General features: G+C 41.0%; 2 protein-coding genes across 2 annotated transcripts; both read left to right on the plus strand.

The window, feature by feature from the left end:
* Nucleotides 1-5,855: 5,855 nt before the first annotated feature.
* Nucleotides 5,856-15,886, plus strand: LOC310691560 (vomeronasal type-2 receptor 26-like; the record flags this gene model as incomplete). The annotated part of the gene is made up of 6 exons (XM_083471421.1): nt 5,856-6,710; nt 7,428-7,655; nt 9,010-9,136; nt 10,054-10,951; nt 12,781-13,053; nt 15,508-15,886. Exons 1-6 carry the CDS (start codon nt 5,874-5,876, stop codon nt 15,884-15,886), a joined length of 2,742 nt encoding a protein of 913 aa, XP_083327547.1. The 5' UTR covers nt 5,856-5,873.
* Nucleotides 15,887-16,954: 1,068 nt separating this feature from the next.
* On the plus strand, nt 16,955-21,067 carry LOC310691382 (vomeronasal type-2 receptor 26-like). Its single transcript, XM_083471159.1, has 4 exons — nt 16,955-17,815; nt 18,166-18,393; nt 19,535-19,661; nt 20,140-21,067. The coding sequence occupies exons 1-4, from the start codon at nt 16,979-16,981 to the stop codon at nt 21,039-21,041; spliced, it is 2,094 nt and encodes a 697-aa protein (XP_083327285.1). The 5' UTR covers nt 16,955-16,978; the 3' UTR covers nt 21,042-21,067.
* The last annotated feature ends 248 nt before the right edge of the window (nt 21,068-21,315 follow it).

The raw sequence follows: 21,315 nt of genomic DNA on the forward strand, positions 1-21,315 counted from the left end.
CCCAAGGTACCACTGTATTATATCCCTCAAGAATTATTTAGATATTATAAAGATTGAATTTCATGCTTACAGCATTGCCAGCTATACACACTTATTTTCCATATACTCAATAAACTTTTTCCAATCTTCCTTAAACATATATTCTTCTTGCTCTTTTATTCTATATGTTAAGTCTGCCAGTTGTGCATATTCTGTCAACTTAGTTTGCCAATCCTCTTTAGTTGAAACACCACTCACTTTCTATTTTGGGGGCTAACAAGACATGAGCTGCAGATGTTGAATACATCAATAATATTTCTGATAACTAAGAATTTCAGTCTGGGTTATCCCCAGCAGAAAGGACTCTGGGTTTAGGGGGAAAGTAATATTAAAATATTATAAATCATTTCCCAATATTCTTTTACCTTTTTACATGCCCACCACATGTGAAATAATGTTCCCTCCACACCTTTACACTTCCAACACTTATTAGATTCTGCCTTGTAAATCTTAGCCAACCTGCTTCGAGTTAAATAACATCTATGAATCATTTTCAAATAGTTCTCTTTCAAAGAATAACATACTGTAATTTTCAAGTCACTTTTCCAAAGTTTCTCCCAGAGGTTAAGATCTATATTGTGTTCTTTATCTATTGCCCAGTGCGTCATTGAAGCTTTAAAAAGCTCATTTTTGTTTCCCATTTTAATAAAAGATAATGTATTTTAGACAAATATTTATCTTTGTTTTACAAGAGTTCTGTTTGGAATTGTGAGCTATGGTCCAAAAAAACTGTTCTTTCTGTCTAATTTAAACATATCATGTAACTGATGATATTGCAACCAGTCTGCAACTTGACTACTTAGGTTTTTAATTGGTTTCAGTTTGGGTTACACCCCACCCACCCCCATCCCGCTAAAATCCAGCAATTCCCTGTAAGTCACTTATTGTCTATCCATATTAACTCTTTAATTGTAATTGCCTTGATAGGAGAAAGCCATAAAGGTGATTTTCTTTCCAGCAGTCTTTATATTTCTCCCAAACTCTATACAGATTCTTCCTAAGAATGTGGTTCATAAAACTCTTATAGGGGCTGGTAGTTTTGCTTTTAATCTGCTATGTTTTCTAAATGTTGTTGACTGCCTTGAAGAGCCGAGTAAAAAATGGGATATAAAACAAAAAGCTATGGAAGCCTCTTCCCCTACCACCACTGAGCTCTAAACATATTCAGTAAACATATTCTTTGATTTTTTTCCCCAGACATGGATGATTGTTTTCAATATCCAGAAGATCAGTACCCAAACATTGGCCAGGATATATGTCTTCCAAAAATATTAACTTTCTGTCTTACGATGAACCTCTGGGAATCAGTTGCATTATTTCCGCAAATATGACACAGAATGAGAGATGTGAAGGGGAAATGTGGACTACTCTACATGGGTCAACAGATACTTGCCTTGTGCGAAGGAATAACAAAGCAAAAGAGACAAGCAAAGACCACATCAGGGCCTGGTTCAGTTGGCTAAAGACAGGGCTAACTGAAGAAAGAAACATGTGATGCCTGCTGCTGTTTCAAGGGGCTGGTAGTTTTGCTTTGTGATCTGCTGTGTTTTCTAAATGTTGTTGACTGCTTTGACGAGTCGAGTAAAAAAGTGGGATATAAAACAAAAAAGCCTTTCCCCTTACCACCACTAGACTCTAAAAGTCTTCACTAAATAAAAATAGCCTGCCTCCTTCGACAAACTGCTTTTGGAATCATCTTCTCAGTAGCAGTATCTTGCATCTTAGCAAAAACAACTATAGTGGTTCTAGCTTTCATGGCTACCAAGCCAGGCTCCAGAATGAGGAGATGGGTGGGGGGAAATCTGGCCATCTCCATTGTTCTTTTCAGTTTCCTCATTCAAATGATGATGTGTAGTGCCTGGCTGATAGTTGCTCCCCCACTCCCTGATTTAGACAAGCACTCAGGGACTAAAGAAATTATACTGGAATGTAACGAAGGATCAGTCATCATGTTCTACTGTGTCCTAGGCTTCATGGGAATGCTGGCCCTTGTCAGTTTCACTGTGGCTTTCCTAGCTAGGAAGTTACCAGTTTTAATGAAGCCAAGTTCATCACCTTCAGCATGTTGGTGTTTTGCAGTGTGTGGCTGTCCTTTGTTCCAACCTAACTGAGTACCAAGGGAAAGTACATGGTGGCTGTGGAGATCTTTTCTATTTTGGCCTCTAGTTTTGGGTTACTGGGCTGCATCTTCTTCCCCAAATGTTACTATATCATTTTGCTGAGGCCAGAGTTAAACAGCAGGCAACAGCTTATTATAAGAAAGCATTAAAGCATGAACAAGTCTATTTGACAAAACTGTTTCCCAAAGCCAATACAGGAGCCCATGTAGCTGGTCTCGCTGGACTTTCCCCTGACAAAGTACTGTGATACCATCAAGGATCACAGACAGCTTTGTGGGCATGAACCATAGCAGAGCCACTCTTCCAAGTTCATTCTTCTCTAAATTTGATGTTCTTTCCCCCTCATACTAAAATTTAAAAAAGAACACTTTTGTACAAATATTTTAAATTTTGAATTAAAAGCTAAAGGTTGCATTTCAGACTACTAAAGATATTGTTGTAAAATTCACCATATTTTACAAGTGATTTAAAAAATCATGGAAGCTTAGTCCCAAGTAACTACTATGTGTAGGGTTGCAGTCATGCCACATGGCTGGTGTGAAACCAGGTCTCCTCAGCCAAATTCCAAGATCCTGACTATACTACATTTTGGGATCTCCATTGGTTACAAGGTCTTCTATTATGAACTTCTAACTTCACCAATACACCACTGGCCACTTATTATCTAATGAAAGGAAATTAAAAATAACAGTCCTGAATATGTGACAAACACATTTCCTTCAGCAGTTCCACAGGGAATCCCTAGCTCTGAATACCTACATTCCTCCTTGGTTATTAACAGAGCTATAATTAAATCTGCTGCTCCTCAAAAAAAATCGCTCTGGATTTTCACTGGCAACTGGCAACATAACACAAAGGATGCTGCAACTTAACCAGAATTACTTTAAAAGAGTCTGGGATACTTCCAGATTGCATCCTCTCAGGAACCTTAACTACCATTCAAACGAGACAATTTTTATCTTGGAGAAGCTGATTATACTATTGCCAGAGAAATCATGGTTTCTGCATAGAACAAACAGTTGCCCTTGTATGAATGGTGGTTTTAGTCGTCTTGCTGCTGAAACTGATTTCTTACAATGTATGTCAGGCTCACATAGGAAAATGCAGGCTCCAAAGTCCACACCGTCCACTTCAAATGTATCATCAGCCAGGAGAGTTCCTCATTGGTGGCATTGTTTTCCATGGTGGCTTCATCTCCTCACCAGCAACATTCACTGAGGAACCCCCACCAGCGCTGCCTGAAGAGCTTGTGTAAGAACTAAGCCACTCATTCATTACAGCAGAGGAATGATCAAACTACGCCACTTATTTATTACAGTATGGGAAAGATCAAACCAAGAGTTGCAGCCTCAGCATAATGGCTGAGGCTGCAAACTTCTACCCATTGACCTAGGGATAAGCACTTTTTATTTCAGTAGGACATATGCTGATGTAAAAATACATAGGAATGTCTTCTGAATTAAGAGAATATTCTAGAAGCTCCCATTTCTAGATAGGGAAATGAATATAAATGTATTGAAATGTATATATATTTATGTGTCTGAGATTTTGAACAGTTGGTTTTGATAGGCTTTATCTGAACAGGAGTGTTAGTGAAAATGAATTTAAATTTTTTTTACAGAAGCTGAATGCTCTTATTGTTTCATTTCCTGATCTTAGGCTAAAGCTTGTTTCACAATGATGGCATATAATTCTGTGAATTACAACCACCAAGTCTGTCTCATGAATGAGGAAGGGGTCATTGCAGGAGAGAGCTCAGACACTTTGTAAATGTCAGGAAAAGACTTCAGATGTTTCAGGGAAAGACCCCAGGGGTTCCAATGTTCCTATGGGCACCACATTAGTAACCCCTAGTCTAGATACCATTGGCCTTAACAGGTCTTTACTGGGACAAAACTAACAAAATGAATTTCAGTAGGGACAAACGTCAGGTGCTGCACTTAGGCAGAAAAAACCAGCTGCACAAATATAAGATGGGGAACACCTGGCTTGCCAGTAGTACATCTGAAAAGTCTGCATCAACAGAAGCATAGTGCCCCAATGAAAACACACACAGAGAAGAGAAATATGGTGTATTGTGTTCAGTTGCGTTCAGCACAATTTAAGGATACTGACAAGCTACAACATGTGCAGAAGAGGTTGACACATATGATCAAGGGTCTGGAAGCCAAACTTTATGACAAAAGGTTGAGGGGTTTGGTATGTTTAACTATGAAAATAGGAGACTGAGGGGATATAGGATAGCCATTTTCAAATATCTCAAGGGTTGTCACCAGGAAGATGGAGCAAACTTGTTTTTTCTTGTGCCAGAGGGTAGGACCCGAACCAATGGATTCCAGTTGCAAGAAAGCAGATTCTGTGTAAACATGAGGAAGAACTTGCTGATTATAAGAACTGTTCAGCGGTGGAATGGACAGGAAGTACTATTGTTAATCATATCTGTTGCTTCTGATACTGTTTGCAAATCCCATTCTAGGGTGGTGCCTAAGCTTTACCAGCACATCGTGGCCTTGGCATTTGCAGTCAAGGAGATCAATGAAGACCCTCACATCCTACCCAATATTACCTTGGGCTTTAACTTATATGACAGCTATAACAATGCAAAGAGCACATATCTTGCCACACTGCTGCTTTTAACCATGGTGGAGAAATTTGTCCCAAACTATATATGTGATGCTGAAAATAATCTGGTTGGGGTCATTGGGGGACTTGATTCTGAAATCTCCTTTTATGTGGCAACAGTTTTGGATATCTATAAGATTCCACAGGTAAGACACCCATGTAAAATACCTCTCTTAGCTTGCATAGAGAATGAGGCTGAATTCAGCACCAGTTCAGAGTGTATCACCATTTCAGGGTGAGGATGAAATTGGGGGCAGAACCATGCACACCACCCTCACCAGCCATTTTTGGATTTGCAGCATTTCCTGCTTGATGAGAAGGGTATCTGAATTGAGTTGCAGGGGAAGCGGGGGAATTGGTAATAGGATAAAAATTCACAAGTATTTCCAAGTACAATAATTATTTGCCTTCAACACACCACACCCAATATGTGCATATTTAGTGGGAAAGGGCTTTCAAATTAAACACACTCTGGAGTTATGGCAAATTGCAGATACTGTCCAGTTGTGCAGGAGAACAGCAATAGTATTCAGCAGCTGGTTCCAAAGTGAAATAAATGTTCACAGATGAAGTCTAAGAAGTCTTGAAAAAGAAAAGGCAGAAATGGCAGTTCTGCTGTGTGTTGGGGCATGTGCTTTGTGAAGACAAAAGATGCTCCAGAGAAGAAATGTGTATCTGAACCAAGTGGCAGTTCTGAAGTGGCTGCAGTAAATAATGTCTAACACAGTGTTAGGCAATCCTTTGTTTAGCACATCGTGTGTCCCTCCATTCAGTTTAACCCTGGGAATTGGGAATTGGGAAACCTTTTTTAAAAAAAGAATATAGTAGGGAAAATGCCCCTCTCTGGTCAACAGAACAAATGTTTAACAAGCAGGAATGGGAGATGACCTCAGTTTTCACCCCATCTGCATGTGTGTCTTTTGTATAAATGAGAAAGGGCATGCAACCCCTGGTGGGTGGCAAAGGGCATGTCTGAGTGACAGGATTCACCACAAAATGTATATTAATATTTTGAAAGAACTATGCAAATATAACTTTGCCTCTTCTCTTCCTCCATTGCCTCTTTAGCTCATTTATGGCTCTGCTCCAGTGATGAATGATAAAAGCCCAGGGCTTCCCTTCTACCAGATGGCAGCCTCAGAAGCCCTTCAGTATGAGGGAATTCTCTCTTTACTTCTGCATTTCAGGTGGACGTGGATTGGAGTCATTGCAATGGACAATGAAAATGGAGAAAGATTTGTGCAAACCATTTCCCCAATGTTTACCAAGAGTGGTGTCTGCTTTGCATTCATAGAAAGAATCCCCAATTTTAGTTTTATATCTGAAATGTATGGCTTGCTACAACAAGCGGCCAATATACAAGATCAAATTTTTAGCAGCAAAGCTAACATAGTCATTGCCTCTGGAGAATCTTTTTCCATGGCAAGTTTTATGGTGTTTTCATACCTATCAGAACATGATGACATGGCAAAGAAAGTAAAAAGTAAAGTATGGATAATAACAGCCCAGGTTGAGTTTGCTACATTTGTCTTTCAAAGGTACTGGGATGCAGGAATATTCAGTGGCGCTATAGCCTTTGAAATTCACTTTAGAAACCCACCAGGATTTCATCAGTATGTTCTGCACAGAAACCCTTCCAGCACAGATGGGGACGGTTTTATCAGGAACTTCTGGCAACAGGCCTTTGAATGTGTATTCGCAGATATCACTTCAGACAAGGTGGAGGGGAATATTTGCACCGGAGAAGAGAAGTTGGAGAACCTTCCTGGATCACTTTTTGAAATGAGCATGACAGGCCACAGTTATAGCATGCATAGTGCTGTCTATGCCATAGCCCATGCTTTACATGCCATGTCCACATCCAGACTCAGACACAGAGGAATGGTGTACAGAGGGAGAGGGAAGAATCCAAATCCACAGTTTTGGCAGGTAAAGGCTTAACATCCTCAAATGGGAAAGCCCTGTTACTTCTTGGCACTGTATGGGTTCCCAAAATGCTATCAGCTTGCTCTTTCCTCTCAGAGTTCAAACACTGTATGTGGAAGAAGAACCCAGAACTGAATTTATAATTCTGCAGACAGAGTAGGAGGTGGCACTGATATGATGGTATCCTAGATGATTTCCCCATATATTTTTCTGCTTTCAAATGGCAGTAGACTCTATAGGGAAGGGAAATGGTTGTGTCCTTCTTTGGGCAGTTACTGCACCATGCTTGAGGAGAAAGCATTTGTTATGATGGAAGCTTTGCAGCTTAATGAGATCCCACGCCATTCATAGATAGAAAGCAGTGGTAATGGTTGAGAGAGATGTTCAGCATTCCCTCTATCCCATATCAACCAAATCCTTTCTTAGAGCGTCTTCTGAGATGCTCAGGGAGGGATGGGGGGAGAGAGAGAGAGATTGCTGGTTAAACATATTTAATTTGTGGACAATCAGAGAAAGAAGGATTGTAAGGAAGATTGAGAGAGATACATGTGTGTGAAAGAAAATTGGTTGACTCTCTCCATGCTTGGGCCTGTATCCACTGACAATTGACTAAATCACCCCCACCATTTGTTGTAGGTTCTTTCCAGAGAGAAAAAATGTTCCACCTTTCATTAGACTTCAGTCTTTTCTAAACCCCTTTCTTTTCTGCTTTCAATCTAGCTCCACCACTTTCTGAGAAGCATCTCATTTAACAATACGGCAGGAGATGTGGTCTTCATCAACCAGAATGGAGAGGCAGCATCTAGCTTGGATATTGTGAATTGGATTATATTCACCAACCAAAGTTTGCACCGGGTGAGAGTTGGGAGGATAGATCCACAGGCTCCTCCAGACCAATCATTACTCCTTGATGAAGATGCCATCACATGGCACAGTTGGTTTAACCAGGTAGGGTTGAATTCTTTTCTAATTCAAAAGAGATTCAGTATTGAATAAGCAAGCATTATTCACCTGCAAGTCTACTCACTGTTTTTTGAGCCACAAGTTGAGGAGTGGTGTATGACCAAAGCACTGAGGTATCAGATTAAGAGCCGAAAAGTTACTGCTAGAAGCCACACATGGATTAAAAGCATGGATTAAGGAGGCTACGAAACAGAAGGACCCTTTTACTACAAAATACAGTTAAGCAAGGCTAACAGTGTAAATATGCCTTATAACAAAAATTAGATTATCTCACCCTAATCCCACCCATTCACAGACCCCACTACAAGTGCATCCATGCAAATGTGGTTTTTGCATCACACAATTCATCATCTGAATGTGGGTCATTAGGTCCAGGTCAAATACCAGTTTTTCTTTGAAATGGCGTTGTAATAAATGTAGGGGTTACTCGTGTGCAAGTTGGTGCCACTCCTGGCTAGTTTGCCTTGTTAAACCTTTTCTGTCTGAACAGCCCTACACTTTGTGGCTGTTCAGTCGCTAGCAGAATCCGTCAGTGGGCGTTTCTTAAACCTTTTCCAGCATAAAAGTTGTTTGACTCCAAGTCTCCTCCTACTCTCCCTGTGTGGAAGTCTTCTGCGCAGGGAGGGCGTGGGTAGCGGAGGACCCGTGCTCTCCTCGCTGATCTCCGGCGAGGAGTCCTGGAGCCCCCTCGCTGATTCCCCCATCTGCCCCTGGATTTACGCTGGTTTATCCATGGTTTTACGCTGATTTCCTTCCCCAGTTGGTGAGCCGCCTCTCCCCCTGCTGGGCCCTTCTCCAGCATCGCTTGAGAGTCTCGCCTCTGCCTCTGGCTCCGATGTCAGTTCCCTGACAGGCATTGATATAGAAGGGCAGGTTTTCTTCCAGTCAAATGGAGCCTCTGGGTGCATTTCCCCAGCACAAGAGGGTATACATGCTCAGAGACCATGAAGCTGCAAAGTGGATTTGGAACACTTCCCCAGCAAGCATCTGATGGGTCCAAGAATAGATGTACCTACTGGCACCAAAATCAGTTCTAGAGCTGTCTACCTACCGGGCCACATACTCAAAATCAGCAATTATAACAAAATTATCAGGGTAACTTCAAAGTGTACCTTAGGGACAGAGCAATTTCTGCAGAACAGATGCACACCCCAGAGCAATATAGAGGGAACATTGCATAATTTCAAACATTACTACTAATAATAAGCAAATAATAAGCCATTACATATTACTGAAATGCTGTGTCAGCTTAGTAACACAGAGAAAGGACCGAGAACACAAAGGGTTCCAAATTCATTAGTGTCTTGATGAAACTTCTGCTCTTTCATTTATGGATTAGATTCAGCCTCATTCTGTCTGTACTGGAAGTTGTCTTCCAGGATCCAGCAAGAAAGTGAAGGAGGGACATCCCCCTTGCTGCTACGATTGCATCCCATGTGCTGAGGGGAAGATTACAAACCAGGATGGTAAGAAAAATAAATAGATTAGTACTTACCATTGAAAGGTGCTGCATGGATGACTGAGTTTGTTTCAAAAGAGATGATCTACTGTGTGAAGAAGATAGATAAACTTTATGCGCATTACCCAACGGCCATAGCAACATAAACAAGCAATAGATACAAATAAAAAGACAACAATGGGTAAAAGGGGCAATCAAATGACCAAGATGGTGGCCCTTAATCTCATTGCACCCTCAATAAACCTAGCAACCTTTGCTGCTGTCTGATCATTTGATCTGATAATAGAAAGAACAATGTGGCCGCAGATGGGCAGCCTGGGATGGTAAGTAAGAGTGGGGTGATGATTATTTTTTTGATATTTTTCGTGTTCTTGTGTGGAAAATACTAATAAAATTCATTTAAAATGAAAAAACAAAACAAACAAAAAAGAGTGGGGTGATGATCTCATTCCTCAGATCTTTATAAAGGGGCCAGGACAGGAGAACATGAGCCACTTATTGCCTTCTCCACAGGGACAGAGTCATTTCTCAGTCTTTTGTGTGATCCCGCCTCTTTGTGATCATTGCCCTTCAGATAGGCTAAATATGTTAATCTAATGAGAATGACTCTGCATTGAGAGTAGCAAGGTGTTATGTGGTTCAAATCATATCTAGAAGGGGCTTTTCATTCCTTTTGACTTACACAAGTTACACCCAGGCTAGTGTAATGATATGTGCCAAAATCATGAGGAGGAATAGCCCTGGCTCTGCAATTTACAGACCAAGAGCTCTGAACTGATTAAATGCAGCAATACCACATTACAGAGCATCAGACAGTATTAAACATGTTTTAATTTGAGCAGCGCTCTTTTCTTCTCAGGCAGAAAGTCAACATTTCAGGAAGCTGACGTGATATGAACTAAAGGTAATTCCTTATTTTTCCAGATATGAATGACTGTCATAAATGCCCTGACAAAGAATATCCAAGCAAGAACCGTGATGGATGTCTACCCAAGGATATCAGCTTCTTGTCTTATGAAGAACCTTTGGGCATCAGTTTAGCCTGTTTCTCTCTTTCCCTTTCCTTGATCACAGCTCTGGTACTAGGTACATTTATAAAACACCATGACACACCCATTGTCATTGCAAACAACCGAAACCTCACCTATGCTCTCCTCATCTCTCTCCTGCTCTGCTTCCTTTGTGCATTGCTCTTCATTGGCCGACCTGAGAAGCTCACGTGTCTCCTCCAGCAACCAGCTTTTGGCATCATCTTCTCAACTGCTGTTTCTTGTGTCCTGGCAAAAACCTTCACGGTGGTTTTGGCCTTCATGGCTACAAAACCAGAATCCAGGATGAGGAAATGGGTGGGGAAAGGACTAGGCCACTCCATTCTCCTTTCCTGCTCCATAGTCCAAGCAGGTATATGTACTTTGTGGCTGGCAACCTCTCCCCCGTACCCAGATGTGGACATGCACTCTGTGATGGAAGAAATTATACTAGAATGTAAAGAGGGGAGTGTGGCCATGTTTTACTGTGTCCTCATCTACATGAGCTGCCTGGCAACTGTTAGTTTTGTTATGGCTTTCCTTGCCAGGAAGCTACCAGACAGTTTCAACGAAGCCAAGTTTATCACTTTTAGCATGTTGGTCTTCTGCAGTGTTTGGCTGTCCTTTATTCCTTCCTATCTGAGCACCAAGGGAAAATATATGGTGGCTGTGGAGATCTTCTCCATCTTAGCCTCTGGTGTTGGGTTGCTGGGCTGCATCTTTTCCCCCAAATGTTACATAATTATTCTGAGGCCTGAGCTGAACAATAGAGAACAGCTAATAAGGAAGAAAAAGTAAAGTAATAGTAACCTGTACTTTGCTGTATCTTGTTTTCTTTGTGTGCAATTGAACACGTGTTCAGCTGCTGCCTTACGTAATTTTTTCTAGATGTTTTTTCTAGATATTCCTTGTGGTGATTGATGTTAGGCAGTCCTAGATATTGACTATTGAATTCACTCTGGGAAAAAGAGTGAACAGCGGATTAACCCCTGATGCCCTGAAAAAGCCATTTTCTGTGTTTGGGAACCAAGAAGCTGTCAGCTCCCAGGAATCCTGACAAAGTTAAGGGACTTATGAGTAGAAGAACCATCATCCTGCCTCATTTTGGGATATATTGAATAATTCCTCAATGTTCAAAAAGTCACATTGTCTCCTGATTTTGAAGTGGATGTTAGAATGCTGAAGACAAATGTACAGAATTCAAGGGACACTGTCATAATGTCTATTTTGTCTCTTCCTTTCTTAATGTAGGTGAAGGATTCCAGTTATACGGAAGTTCACCACATAAATATGATGTACACTCAAGAATTCATATTATTTCCATATGACAGTATCAATCCATTCCTTCACTGCAGAGAAATAATTATGAAATAAAAGCTCCACCACTTATGTTTGGATTGTATAAAAACTACTTTATCACTTACTAACAGATATATCCCATTTCCATATGTAATGATAGATGCAGTTCAGGTTATAGAAGAGCTAAAAAAGAAGGGAAGGCTATGATTGCTTTCCAGGTCCAGAAGTAAAAGTTTCAAACGAAAAAGGTAAGGAATGTCATATGTAGATGTGTTCTATTTGACAGTTGCCACCTATTTAATAAATGGGTGGCTCCCATCAGCGTTTTAAATGCTTAAACTAATTGCTCTAACATTCACATGTGCAAAGGGTTAATAGAAAGAACAGTAGAACTCTGGGATGTCATCCACTCTGTGGCAGTTGTGGCAGTTAGTTCAACAGTCTTAACAGTTAGAGCAGCAGCTTTGTTCTGTTGTGCTGCTGTCTGCCTGAGGGTTAGTCAATCTGTAACAGTTTAATCTATGTAAAACGTATTAGCAATTTAACTATCACCTACCTGCATTGAACATAATATTTTGCAACTGCACGTATACGAAGTAAATGTTATTCATTCTTTAAACTTTAAACAGAGAGTGTCTTCTGTACTTTTCATAAGAGGCAAAAAAGATCTAATAAAATGGTCAAACGATCAAGGGCTCTCTTCCACATACTTCACATGAGGTAACTTGGGTGGCTGAACAGAATATCAGATGAATCCATAGAGGATAAGACTACCAGAGGGTTGGATCAGTTGAAAAAAAAAGATTCTGCAAGCTCCACCCCTAAAGACACAAATCAATAGACACAGAGGCCTCTGACACCTTCAGCCGCTAGCAGGATGGTTTTGATTTGTTTATATTTCTGGATTTGCTTGGAACCCACGAGAAAGAAGGCCCTTGATGCCATTGAGCTCAGATTACGCTCAATATTTAGAATTTCCTATTATTCTTACAGCAAAATTAACTTTTGATATTTCAAGTTCACTACCCTCATTCAGGAACAGAAAGTCATACTTAAATATATTATATCTGTTTTTCATATTTGATTTCAGACATGGATGATTGTTTTCAGTGTTCAGATAATCATTATCCAAACATTGGCCATGATGGATGCCTCCCAAAATACATAACCTTCCTGACTTACAGCAAACCCCTTGGGCACATCTGCCATTTTATTTTCTTTAATCACAACTTTGGGTCTTGGAATATTCCTCAAGCACCAGGACACTCCCATAGTCAAAGCCAATAATCAGAACCTCACCGATGTTCTCCTGTCCTCTCTGTAGTGTCTGGCTGATAGTTGCTCCCCCACTCCCTGATTTAGACAACCACTCAGTGACTAAAGAAATTGTACTGCAATGTAATGAAAGATCAGTCACCATGTTCTACTGTGTCCTAGACTTCATGGGAATGATAGCCATTGTCAGTTTCACTGTGGCTTTCCTAGCCAGGAAGTTACCAGACAGTTTTAATGCAGCCAAGTTCATTACCTTCAGCATGTTGGTCTTTTGCAGTGTGTGGCTCTCCTTTGTTCCTACCTACCTGAGTACCAAGGGAAAGTACATGGCGGCTGTGGAGATATTTTCTATTTTGGCCTCTAGTTTTGGGTTACTGGGCTGCATCTTTCCCCCAAAATGTTATATCATTTTGCTGAGGCCAGAGTTAAACAGCAGGGGACAGCTTATCATAAGAAAGAATTAAAGCATGAACAAGTCTATTTGACAAAACTGTTCCCCAAATCCAATAGAGCAGCCCATGTAGCTCTTCTCCCTGGACTTTCCCCTGACAAAGTACTCTGATATCAACAAGGAACACAGACAGCTATGTGGGCATGAACCATAGCAGAGCCACTCTTCTAAGTTCATTCTTCTCTGAATTTGATGTTCTTTCCCCCTCATACTAAAGTTTAAAAAGGAACACTTCTGTACAAATATTTTAAATTGTGAATTAAAAGCTAAGGGTTGCATTTCAGACTACTAAAGATATTGTTGTAAAATTCATCATATTTTACAAGTGATTTAAAAACCATGGAAGCGTAGTTCCAAGTAACTACTATGTGTAGGGTTGCAGTCATGCCACATGGCTGGTGTGAAACCAGGTCTGCTCATTTTGACTACACCATACTACATTTTGGGATCTCCATTGGTTCCAAGGTCTTCTGTGATGAACTTCTAACTTCTAACTTTAACAATATACCACTGACCCCTTATTATCTAATGAAAGGAAATTAAAAATAACAGTCCTGAATATGTGACAAACACATTTCCTTCAGCAGTTCCACAGGGAATCCCTAGCTCAGAATACCTACATTCCTCCTAAGTTATTACCAGAGCTATAATTAAATCTGCTGCTCCTCAAAAAAAAAATCGCTCTGGATTTTCACTGGCAACTGGCAACATAACACAAAGGATACAGCAACTTAACCAGAATTACTTAAAAAGAGTCTGGGATACTCCCAGATTGCATCCTCTCAGGAAACTTAACTACCATTCAAATGAGACAATTTTTATCTTGGAGAAGCTGATTATACTATTGCCAGAGAAATCATGGTTTCTGCATAGAACAAGCAGTTGCCCTTGTATGAATGGTGGTTTTAGTCGTCTTGCTGCTGAAACTGATTTCTTACAATGTATGTCAGGCTCGCATAGTAAAATGCAGGCTCCAAAGCCCACACCGTCCATTTCAAATGTATCATCAGCCAGGAGAGTTCCTCATTGGTGGCATTGTTTTCCATGGTGGCTTCATCTCCTCTCCAGCAACATTCACTGAGGAACCCCCACCAGCATTGCCTGAAGAGCTTGTGTAAGAACTAAGCCACTTATTTATTACAGTACGGGAAAGATCAAACCAAGAGTTGCAGCCTCAGCATAATGGCTGAGGCTGCAAACTTCTACCCATTGACCTAGGGATAAGCACTTTTTATTTCAGTAGGACATATGCTGATGTAAAAATACATAGGAATGTCTTCTAAATTAAGAGAATATTCTAGAAGCTCCCATTTCTAGATAGGGAAATGAATATAAATGTATTGAAATGTATATATATTTATGTGTCTGAGATTTTGAACAGTTGGTTTTGATAGGCTTTATCTGAACAGGAGTGTTAGTGAAAATGAATTAAAAAAAACTTTACAGAAGCTGAATGCTCTTATTGTTTCATTTCCTGATCTTAGGCTAAAGCTTGTTTCACAATGATGGCATATAATTCTGTGAATTACAACCACCAAGTCTGCCTCATGAATGAGGAAGGGGTCATTGCAGGAGAGAGCTCAGACACTTTGTAAATGTCAGGAAAAGACTCCAGATGTTTCAGGGAAAGACCCCAGGGGTTCCAATGTTCCTGTGGGCACCACATTAGTAATCCCTGGTCTAGATACCATTGGCCTTAACAGGTCTTTACTGGGACAAAACTAACAACATGAATTTCAATAGGGACAAATGTCAGGTGCTGCACTTAGGCAGAAAAAACCAGCTGCACAAATATAAGATGGGGAACACCTGGCTTGCCAGTAGTACATCTGAAAAGTCTGCATCAACAGAAGCATAGTGCCCCAATAAAAACACACAGAGAGAAGAGATCTCTTCTGCGCTGCGCAGAACACACCTGGTGTATTGTGTTCAGTTGCGTTCAGCACAATTTAAGGATACTGACAAGCTACAACATGTGCAGAAGAGGTTGACACATATGATCAAGGGTCTGGAAGCCAAACCTTATGAGGAAAAGTTGAGGGGGTTTGCTATGTTTAGTTATGAAAATAGGAGACTGAGGGGATATAGGATAGGCATTTTCAAATATCTCAAGGGTTGTCACCAGGAAGATGGAGCAAGCTTGTTTTTTCTTGTTCCAGAGGGTAGGACCCGAACCAATGGATTCCAGTTGCAAGAAAGGAGATTCTGTGTAAACATGAGGAAGAACTTGCTGATTATAAGAACTGTTCAGCAGTGGAATGGACAGGAAGTACTATTGTTAATCATATCTGTTCCTTCTGATTCTGTTTGCAAATCTCATTCTAGGGTGGTGCCTAAGCTTTACCAGCACATCGTGGCCTTGGCATTTGCAGTCAAGGAGATCAATGAAGACCCTCACATCCTACCCAATATTACCTTGGGCTTTAACTTATATGACAGCTATAACAATGCAAGGAGCACATATCTTGCCACACTGCTGCTTTTATCCCTGGTGGAGAAATTTGTCCCAAACTATATATGTGATGTTGAAAATAATCTGGCTGGGGTCATTGGGGGACTTGATTCTGAAATCTCCTTTTATGTGGCGACAGTTTTGGATATCTATAAGATTCCACAGGTAAGACACCCATGTAAAATACCTCTCTTAGCTTGCATAGAGAATGAGGCTGAATTCAGCACCAGTTCAGAGTGCATCACCATTTAAGGGCGAGGATGAAATTGGGGGCAGAACCATGCACACCACCCTCACCAGCCATTTTTGGATTTGCAGCATTTCCTGCTTAACGAGAAGGGTATCTGAATTGAGTTGCAGGGGAAGCGGGGGAATTGCTTCTAGGATAAAAATTCACAAGTATTTCCAAGTACAATAATTATTTGCCTTCACCACACCACACCCAATATGTGAATATTTAGTGGGAAAGGGCTTTCAAATTAAACACACTCTGGAGTTATGGCAAATTGCAGATACTGTTCCGTTGTGCAGGAGAACAGCAATAGTATTGAGCTGCTGGTTCCGAAGTGAAATAAATGTTCATAGATGAAGTCTGAGAAGTCTTGAAGAAGAAAAGGCAGAAATGGCAGTTCTGCTGTGTGTTGGGGCATGTGCTTTGTGAAGACAAAAGAAGCTCCAGAGAAGAAATGTGCATCTGACCCAAGTTGCAATTCTGACGTGGTTGCAGTAAATAATGTCTAACGCAGTGTTAGGCAATCCTTTGTTTAGGACATCGTGTGTCCCTCCATTCAGTTTAACCCTGCCAAATTGGGAATATATATATATATTTAAAGACTATAATAGGGGAAAATGCCCCTCTGTGGTCAACAGAACAAATGTTTAACAAGCAGGAATGAGAGATGGCCTCAATTTTGAGCCCATTTGCATGTGTGTCTTTTGTATAAATGAGAAAAGGCATGCAACCCCTGGTGGGTGGCAAAGGGCATGTCTGACTGACAGGATTCACCACATAATAAAGTATATGAATACAGTGGTACCTCAGGTTAAGAACTTAATTCGTTCAGGAGGTCCATTCTTAACCTGAAACTGTTCTTAACCTGAGGTACCACTTTAGCTAATGGGGCCTCCCGCTGCTGCCGCGCAATTTCTGTTCTTATCCTGAAGCAAATTTCTTAACCTGAGGAACTATTTCTGGGTTCGCAGAGTCTGTAACCTGAAGCGTCTCTAACCTAAAGCATCTGTAACCCGAGGTACCACTGTAGTTTGAAAGAACTCTGCAAATATTACTTTGTCTCTTCTCTTCCTCCATTCCCTCTTCAGCTCATTTATGGCTCTGCTCCAGTGATGAATGATAAAAGCCCAGGGCTTCCCTTCTACCAGATGGCACCCTCAGAAGCCCTTCAGTATGAGGGAATTCTCTCTTTGCTTCTGCATTTCAGGTGGACGTGGATTGGAGTCATTGCAACAGACAATGACAATGGAGAAAGATTTGTGCAAACTATTTCCCCAATGTTTACCAAGAGTGGTGTCTGCTTTGAATTCATAGAAAGAATCCCCAAATTTAGTTTTCTTACTGAAGTTGCTGACATGCTACAACAGGGTGCAACAATAAGCCAGAAAATTTTCATCAGCAAAGCTAACGTAGTGGTTGCCTCTGGAGAATCTTACTCCATGGCAACTTTTATGGTGCTTTCACACATATCAAAACATGATGACAAGACCAAGAATGTAAAAAGTAAAGTATGGATAACAACAGCCCAGGTTGAGTTTGCTACATTTGTCTTTCAAAGGTACTGGGAGGCAGGAATATTCAATGGTGCTATATCCTTTGAAATTCACTTCAGAAACCCACCAGGATTTCATCAGTATGTTGTGCACATAAACCCTTCCAGCACAGATGGGGACGATTTTATTGGGGAATTCTGGCAACAGGCCTTTGAATGTGTATTCCCAGAAAACACTGCAGACAAGGCAGAGGGGAGTATTTGCACTGGAGAAGAGAAGCTGGAGAACCTTCCTGGATCCCTTTTTGAAATGAGCATGACAGGCCACAGTTACAGCATCCACAGTGCTGTCTACGCCATGGCCCATGCTTTACATGCCATGTCCACATCCAGACTCAGACACAAAGGAATTGCATATGGAGGGAGAGGGAAGAATCCGAATCAACCATTTTGGCAGGTAAAGGCTGAACTTCCACAACTGGCAAAGCCCTGCTACTTCCTGTCACTTTTTGGGTTCCCAAAATCCTATCAGCTTGCTCTTTCCTCTCAGAGTTCTAGCATTTGCACTAGTGTATGTGGAACAAGAACCCAGAACTGAATTTATAATCTGCAGACAGAGTAGGAGGTACACTGATATGATGGTATCCTAGATGATTTCCCCATATATGCTTGGGCCTGTATCCACTGACAATTGACTAAATCACCCCCACCATTTGTTGTAGGTTCTTTCCAGAGAGAAAAAATGCTCCTCCCCTGCATTAGACTTCAGTCTTTTCTAAACCCCTTTCTTTTCTGCTTTCAATCTAGCTCCACCACTTTCTGAGAAGCATCTCATTTAACAATACTGCAGGAGATGTGGTCTTCATCAACCAGAATGGAGAGGCAGCATCAAGCTTAGATATTGTGAATTGGATTATATTCACCAACCAAAGTTTGCACCGGGTGAGAGTTGGGAAGATAGATCCACAAGCTCCTCCAGACCAATCATTACTCCTTGATGAAGATGCCATCACATGGCACAGTTGGTTTAACCAGGTAGGGTTGCATTGTTTGCTAATTCAAAAGAGATTCAGTATTCAATAAGCAATCATTATCCACCTGCAGGTTTACTCACTGTTTTTTTGAGCCACAAGTTGAGGAGTGGTTTATGACCAAAGCAATGAGGTACCAGATTAAGAGCCAAAATCTTACAGCTAAAAGACACACATGGCTTAAAGGCAAATATTTTATTAAGGAGGTTACAAAACAGAAGAACCCTTTTACTACAAAATACAGTTAAGCAACGCTAACAGTGTAAATATGCCTTAGGGGATCCTAATTCAAATTGAAATACAGTGGTACCTTGGGTTACAGACACTTCAGGTTACAGACTTTGCTAACCCAGAAATAGTACCTTAGGTTAAGAACTTTGCTTCAGAATTAGAATAGAAATCGCGCAGCAGCGGCGTGAGAGCAGTGGGAGGCCCCATTAGCTAAAGTGGTGCTTCAGGTTAAGAACAGTTTTGGGTTAAGAACGGACTTCCAGAACGAATTAAGTTCTTAACCCAAGGTACCACTATAACAAAAACTAGATTATCTCCATGCAAATGTGGTTTTTGCATCACACAATTCATCATCTGAATGTGGGTCATTGGGTCAAATACCAGTTTTTCTTTCAAAGGGTGTGGATATAGAAGGGTAGGTTTTCTTCCAGTCAATGAAGCCTCTGGGTGCATGTCCCCAGCACAAGTGGGTATACATGCTCAGAGACCATGGAGCTACAAAGTGGATTTGGAACACATCCCCAGGAATCAGATGGGTCCAAGAATAGATGTATCCACTGGCACCAAAATCAGTTCTAGAGCTGTGTACCAAGTGGACAAAATACTTAAAAGTAACAATTATAACAAAATAAACAGGGAAACCAGAGTAACTTCAAAGTGTACTGTAATGGACAGAGCAATGTTTGCTTAACAGATGGGGCACTGCACATCCTAGAGCAATATAGAGGGAACATCACATAATTTCACACATTAATATTAATAATAAGAAAAGAAGAAATGGCTCTTTGTATAGCCATTACATATTACTGGAATGCTGTGTCAGCTTAATAACACAGAGAAAGGACCAAGAACATAAAGGATTCCAAACTCATTGTTCTCTTGCTTATCCTTCTGTTCTTTCATTTATGGAATAGACTCAGCCTCTTTCTGTCTGTACTGAGAGATGTCTTCCAGGATCCAGCAAGAAAGTGAAGGAGGGACAGCCGCCTTGTTGCTACGATTGCATCCCATGTGCTGAGGGGAAGATTGCAAACCAGGATGGTAAGAGAAATAAATAGTTAAATAGATCCATACTCAGTACTTAGCATTGAAAGCTGCTGTAAGGACGGCTGACTTAATTTTCGAAACAGGAGATGATCTACTGTGTGTGAGATCCTGCTTCTTTGTGATCATTGCCCTTCAGATAGCCTAAATATGTTACTCTAATGAGAATGACTATGCATTGAGAGTAGTCAGATGGTATGTGTTTCAAATCATATCTAGAGGGGGTCTTGGCACTCCTTCTGACTTACACAGGCTGCACCCAGACTTGTGAGAATAAACATTCAGTTGTCATTGGCTCGGGCTGTGGCACCAAATAGCTCTGAACCAATTAAATTCAACAATACCACATTGCAGCACATTAGACAGTAATCGACATGTGATTTAATTTGAGCAGAGCTCTTTTCTTCTCAGACAGAAAGTCAACCGGACCCAACAAGGTGATATGAGCTAAAGGTCATTTCCTTATTTTTTCCAGATATGAATGACTGTGATAAATGCCCTGAGAAAGAATATCCAAGCAAGAACCGGGATGCATGTCTACCCAAGGATATCAGCTTCTTGTCTTACATAGAACCTTTGGGCATCAGTTTAGTGTGCTGCTCTCTTTCCCTTTCCTTGATCACAGCTCTGGTACTAGGTACATTTATAAAACACCATGACACACCCATTGTCATTGCAAACAACCGAAACCTCACCTACACTCTCCTCATCTCCCTCCTGCTCTGCTTCCTTTGTGCATTGCTCTTCATTGGCCGACCTGAGAATGTGACGTGCCTCCTCCGACAAACAGCTTTTGGCATCATCTTCTCAACTGCTGTTTCTTGTGTCCTGGCAAAAACCTTCACAGTGGTTTTGGCCTTCATGGCTACAAAACCAGAATCCAGGATGAGGAAATGGGTGGGGAAAGGACTAGGCCACTCCATTCTCCTTTCCTGCTCCATTGTTCAAGCAGGCATATGTACTGTGTGGCTGGCAACCTCTCCCCCATACCCAGATGTGGACATGCACTCTGTGATGGAAGAAATTATACTAGAATGTAATGAAGGGTCTGTAACAATGTTTTATTGTGTCCTCATCTACATGAGCTGCCTGGCAATTGTAAGTTTTGCTGTGGCTTTCCTCGCCAGGAAGTTACCAGACAGTTTCAATGAAGCCAAGTTTATCACTTTCAGCATGTTGGTCTTCTGCAGTGTTTGGCTGTCCTTTATTCCCTCCTATCTGAGCACCAAGGGAAAATATATGGTAGCTGTGGAGATCTTCTCCATCTTAGCCTCCGGTGTTGGGTTGCTGGGCTGCATCTTTTCCCCCAAATGTTACATAATCATTCTGAGGCCTGAGCTGAACAATAGGGAACAGCTAATAAGGAAGAAAAAGTAAAGAAATAGTAACCTGTACTTTGCTGTATCTTGTGCTTTCTTTGTGTGCAGTTGAACACGTGTTCAGCTGCTGCCTTACATATTTTTTTCCTAGATGTTTTTTCTAGATATTCCTTGTGGTGATTGATGTTAGGCAGTCATAGATATTGACTATTGAATTCACTCTGGAAAAAAGAGTGAACAGCGGATTAACCCCTGATGCTCTGAAAAAGCCATTTTCTGTGTTGGGGAACCAAGAAGCTGTCAGCTCCCAGGAATCCTGACAAAGTTAAGGG

This window comes from Podarcis liolepis (genome assembly GCF_965112155.1).
Source record: "Podarcis liolepis genome assembly, chromosome: 13".
Taxonomy (NCBI): Eukaryota; Metazoa; Chordata; class Lepidosauria; order Squamata; family Lacertidae; genus Podarcis; species Podarcis liolepis.